This window comes from Dysidea avara, chromosome 7, assembly GCF_963678975.1.
Source record: "Dysidea avara chromosome 7, odDysAvar1.4, whole genome shotgun sequence".
In the NCBI taxonomy this organism is placed as follows: Eukaryota; Metazoa; Porifera; class Demospongiae; order Dictyoceratida; family Dysideidae; genus Dysidea; species Dysidea avara.
In genome coordinates this window covers 6,241,639-6,247,074 of record NC_089278.1, presented here as the reverse complement: position 1 = coordinate 6,247,074, position 5,436 = coordinate 6,241,639, and the positions used below count along the sequence as shown (strand labels likewise).

General features: G+C 40.7%; 2 protein-coding genes across 2 annotated transcripts; one reads left to right on the top strand and one right to left on the bottom strand.

Annotated features, from left to right (window-relative positions):
• Positions 1-4: 4 nt before the first annotated feature.
• Positions 5-1,181, top strand: LOC136261884 (protein FAM81A-like). The gene has a single exon (XM_066055973.1). The coding sequence runs from the start codon at positions 40-42 to the stop codon at positions 1,075-1,077; it is 1,038 nt and encodes a 345-aa protein (XP_065912045.1). The 5' UTR covers positions 5-39; the 3' UTR covers positions 1,078-1,181.
• On the bottom strand, positions 1,067-5,426 carry LOC136261868 (lon protease homolog, mitochondrial-like). The gene is made up of 25 exons (XM_066055952.1): positions 5,230-5,426; positions 5,006-5,183; positions 4,872-4,960; positions 4,698-4,820; positions 4,498-4,651; positions 4,391-4,452; positions 4,265-4,335; positions 4,156-4,217; positions 4,023-4,106; positions 3,890-3,973; positions 3,791-3,838; positions 3,653-3,741; positions 3,469-3,607; positions 3,346-3,415; positions 3,152-3,204; positions 3,043-3,098; positions 2,903-2,990; positions 2,733-2,855; positions 2,567-2,683; positions 2,374-2,514; positions 2,015-2,320; positions 1,894-1,965; positions 1,373-1,498; positions 1,284-1,322; positions 1,067-1,235 (listed from the first exon to the last, which is right to left on the bottom strand). The coding sequence occupies exons 1-25, from the start codon at positions 5,334-5,336 to the stop codon at positions 1,095-1,097; spliced, it is 2,622 nt and encodes an 873-aa protein (XP_065912024.1). The 5' UTR covers positions 5,337-5,426; the 3' UTR covers positions 1,067-1,094.
• Between the last annotated feature and the right edge of the window lie 10 nt (positions 5,427-5,436).

Here is a 5,436-nt window from a genome sequence, read left to right as displayed (position 1 = left end):
ACTATATTCCATATAAAGTACACCAATCAATAGTGTCAAATGGATGAAGATGTTGCAATACCAGAGGGAGCAGGTAGTGGATCTAAGAGAGATGACGTTTTCTCTATAGAAAGAAGACTAGTACAGCAAGAAGCCATAACTAACATACTGTGGCGCAGAGAAAAGCAACTAGGTAGAGAGCTAGTAGCCAGTAGTAGCAGAAGTGAGGACAGTCATGTGCGAAACAAGAGAAGCTATGATGCACTGTGCAAGCACGTGGACACACTAGCTGGAGCTTTAAGAGGTTTAAATCAAGACATGCAGCACTTACAAGGACAAGTACGACTTGGTGACCACCAGTTAGACTTGCATGATAAAGCTGTCAGGGGGTTAGGTCAGTGGTGTACTCATGATGTGAGGGGTCAGATTAGCAGGTGTGACCATGCCCTGATGAGTTTGATGATAGAGGTGAAGAACTGTCAACAAGAAGTAAGAACCCTGCAGAGAGAACATGAGTCAAAGGAAAAGTTCTTACAGGAAAAAATACAAAATTTAGAAGCAAAGAATGCAGAACTTGAAGCTACACTAAAACAAGACATGTCAAATCGTGACTCGCATCACAAACACTTTCAGGCTTACTTAAAACAGGAGCTAGCTACCATGGAGACCAAATTAAAGGGGCAGATAAATGAGTTGACATCAAAATGTCTCAATAATAATCAGCTCATTGAGAACAATATCAGTAGACAACAGAGCTTGTTGTCTACCAAAGTGGACATTTCTCAGGCACAAAGAGATGCCAAGCACCGTGAAATGGAGGGTATGCTTCATGCACAGTTAAAAAAACTAGAACAGGCTATGGAAACTGAGAAAAGACGTTATAGTCAGTTAGAAGACTATGTGAAGAATGAGATGAAATTATATGGTTATCAGCAACAACAGCAGTTGGAAAGAATTCATCATGACCAACAAGAAGCTTTAGTTAGCGTTCAGGAGAACATAAAGGTTATGAAGTCATTGATTGATTATAAAATTTCTATACTGGAAAGTAAACTGCGAAAGCAACTACTTCACCCTCATACAATACTGTTGAAATAATCCAATTATAATGAAACCTAAAATATGATTGTGAATAAATCGGAATAATGTTTTACAAAATGCACTTCTAATCCGTCCTTAATAAAATCTGGTAAGTCCTCGTAGTCACGACGATTGTTATCTGGTAGAATGATACAGGTGACATCACTACGTCTGGCCTATGGGTAACCCAGCTACAAACATCGTCACAATATATAACTACTTACTGCTATTATTTTCTCCTTAATGCCACCCACTGGTAGTATCTATCAAGAACTATATACTAGTCCAGTTGTATAGTCACACATAATGATACCTTTCCAGTGAGAGAAATCTCCCCGGTCATAGCCAAGTGTTGTTTGACAGGTTTATTCATAGCCAGTGATAGTAATGCTGACACTAATGTACAACCTGCTGATGGGCCATCCTTTGGAGTGGCTCCCTATAGTACAATGATAAGTGCTACTTCAGAGAGGGGGTAATTTTATAGTACAATGATAAGTGCTACTTCAGAGAGGGGGTAATTTTCTGCAGTACTTTCAAATACTCTAACAAAGCAGTCAGCAAAGGGATATTCTAATAGAACATTGCACTCAAACTGCAAGAACTTTTCATCACTGGTAAAAAAATATGTAAGTACCTACATGAGAACTTGCACCTAGCGGTTAAATAACTAGGGCCACACATGCCTTAAAGAAATCTGGAAGTGAATCAAAAGCAAGTCGTACTTGGAGAGGGTATACCGTACATGTACATATTTGAGTGGAGAGAAACTGTGCATGAAAAGTTAAAGGAAATAAAATGTATGTAGTAACATTAGTAAGTCAATGTACTCACCTCAGGAACATGAACATGTATTGTAGCTTGTTGGAAGAAGTTGTTACTTGGAACTTTTTCAGCTAAGAATGACTGGGAAATGAAAGTGTTAATACAGTTCACATTCCTCATATTATAACACCTTAGCATAGGTAAAGGCTATATCAGCAGACTCCTTCATGACATCACCAAGCTGTCCAGTGACACGTAATGACCCCCCATCATCTTTGTCACTCAGTGGTTTACTAAGAGAGGACTCCACATATAGTGTTGAACCACCCATGGCAGTCCAAGCCAGTCCCATAACCACACCAGGGGGTGTAGTCTCATACATACGATCAGATGTGAAGGTGGGATTACCAACATAATCCTTCAACACATCTGGTGACACATGGATAGGAGAGTCTTTGGGATGTTCCACTATCTTAAGTGCTGCCTTACGGAATATCTAAAGTAGCTAGCATTTCAACAGCGATTTTCTCTCAGTGCCAACATGCTCACCTTTTCGATATGCTTTTGAAGATTTCTCACTCCACTCTCTCGGCAATACCACTTGATCAGTTCCACGATGGCATCTTCTTGTAGCACTATCTGATCCTCCTTCAGGCCTGCACTAGACCTTGCCTGTGGGATCAGGTATTGCTGTAGAAATTAGTAGAGTACATAATGTGCAGACAAGAAAGTACTACATTACATTGGCAATAGCTTTCTTCTCTTCCAGCACATATCCCGATACATCAATGATCTCCATACGATCTTGTAGAGCATTTGGGATGGTATGGACCACATTAGCCGTACATATGAACAACACCTTAAGATTAACAAATGCAAACACACCACTGACAGCTGCAAGGACTAACTTTAGACAGATCAACAGGTACATCCAAGTAGTGATCAAGAAAGTTTGAGTTTTGCTCAGGATCAAGTAGCTCCAGCAGTGCCGATGCAGGATCTCCTTGGAAACCGCGTCCAATCTTGTCCACCTGTACAATCACACATCACTAATGGAGATTGAGCCACAACAACACACCTCATCAATCAATATTAATGGATTTTCTGTTTGTGTTTTCTTGAGACATTGTATCACCTTTCCTGGCATAGCTCCAATATAAGTCCGACTGAAATAGAAAGACATGACACTGGTTTCAAGCCAGCCTTGGCAAAGTATACCGATGGCCTTTGATCTCAGCAACATCAGTCATACCACCAACACTGAACCGAAAATACTAACACAAAATATATCACTATTAGTGAATACAAAATGTGCCAGTATACTGACCTCTCTGTTAAGAGCTCTGGCAATAGACCGGCCAATGCTGGTCTTTCCCACACCTGGACAAACGCCGATGAATAAACAACACTACCACACAAGTGTGTGTGTGTGTGTGTGTGTGTGTGCGCACGTGCGTGCGCACACACACACACACAATCTACAATTACAAACACATTACATATGCACTATTCACTACATACCAGGAGGGCCAACAAAACACAAAATTTTCCCCTGTACACACTTGTTCAACTGACTGACAGCAATGAACTCCTACAATAACACATGTAGTTATGCCACATCATCATTCCACTACTCTACCTCACCAATACTCTGTCCTTAATGTCTTTCAGCCCATAGTGATCCTCGTCCAACACCTGACGAGCATGTGACAGTTCAGTGTTCTCATCGCTAGTCTTGCCCCAGGGTATGTTGGTCAACCAGTCAAGATAATTACGAGTTACACTAGGGTGCAACAATAGTCACTTGAACTAATGAAATTGACACTACCTGAACTCTGCCGAGTGGTTGTCAAGAAATGACAACTTCTTCAGCTCTTCATCAATCACATCTTTTACACCGGGTGGCACCACAAGATCCTATTTCAACTAAACCCTTCATGGCTGGTGAGCTACTGTTTCATTGTACCTTAATCTTCTCCCTGAATTTTTCAGCCACGGCATCCTTATCATCTTTCTAAACATAACAGATGGCATGGTGCTCATTTTTAAGCCAAGCCAAACCCACCTCAATACCTAGCTCTCTTTTGATGATTTTCAATTGCTCTTGTAACATATAATTACGTTGTAGTTTGGATACCTTCTCTTCTACCTGTGTATTGCCTTTCTAACAGCTAACCTTCCAGCTGAGCCACACCCACCTCTTTGCCTAGCTTTTGCTGCAAAGTAACCATGGCCATTTCTTTTTTAATCAATTCCAAAGAAAGCATCAATCTTTCTGGGATCTATGTACAGTTGCTGATAAGGAAATCTCTCAGATTGTGACTAGTTTACTTGCAAGCATTCCAACACAGCTTGTACTTCATGAGGTTCTGCTACACTGCTCAATGCAGCACCTGCAGAGCAGCATAACAACATCCCACCTGTACAGTAATATTATTACCAAAATCAGACAAATGTACTGGAGAGTCGACTATTTTGACACCCGTATCCAGCAAGTGAGCTAAAGCGTCTCTGTAACAAAAAATATCTTAACCAAATAAGCAGACATGCCCAAGTAATCACCAACTTGTACAAAGCGTTTCGGTTGAAAAGGTCCCTGATTGTTTGGATTATTTCAGCACAGATAGCCTAGCCAAGGTAAGTATAATCCATGCACAAATCTAAAATACTAACTTTAACTTTTGGAGTGCTTTCAAATGGATCATGAATCAAATTCTTGGTACGAACCATCAACACATTCTTAGTTTCAACAATATCTATGTCCCGTTCTTCTACTTCTGTCATATCAAAAGGGGTCACAATAGGCAGCTTCTTAATAACCTGGATCCTAAAACAGTAATTGTTAACAGTCAGTAAAGACAGTGACTGCATGCCTCCTGATTCCTTTGATTATCATTCTAACACGATTATCCCGGTCAGACTGACCCATCTCAAGGATATGCACAAATGTGCCCACTTTATAAATGTCATCCAAACTGTTCACTACATCATCTTCACTGCAGTGGCTGCTGTTAACGCCCACAATAAATTAGCTACTTTTACATTACCTGTCCGTCTTCCTCAAAAATGCTCCAGCATATGGTATCCGCAAATTGGACTTCTTCCTTACCAAATTTATCAGATCAGGATCAGATATCTGAGAAATGTATAACACCAACACCACACGTACACTTCGCTACACCTCTATTATCTTCACTAAGTTGGGAAACACTGGTGTTCGTGTTACTGGTAGAAGAGGTATGTCGGGGAAATGTTCCGGTATGTTGACCCTGGCGACTGCAGTTTCTTGATTGTTTTCCTCCCCGCTAAAGTAGCCTTCATTACTAGTGTCACTACTAGCCCTGCGCACCTTTGTCCACCTAGAAAGCAAGTAATATAGAATACCACGTGTAGGTTGAACTGTACCACGTGGACGGATGGCTCGATAAACAATATGGAGATCGTAATGAAGATGGGGGAGGTCTCCATAGTATAAAGTTACTGTACAATACCTTTATACCAGCTAATCGCATGTCCCTCTATCGTGCTACATTTGTTTGACAGCACAGTCGTCAGCTCGTCGAATTGGTATTTCCGGGGGTAAGTTATTTCTAATTACTCCAATGTAATTAA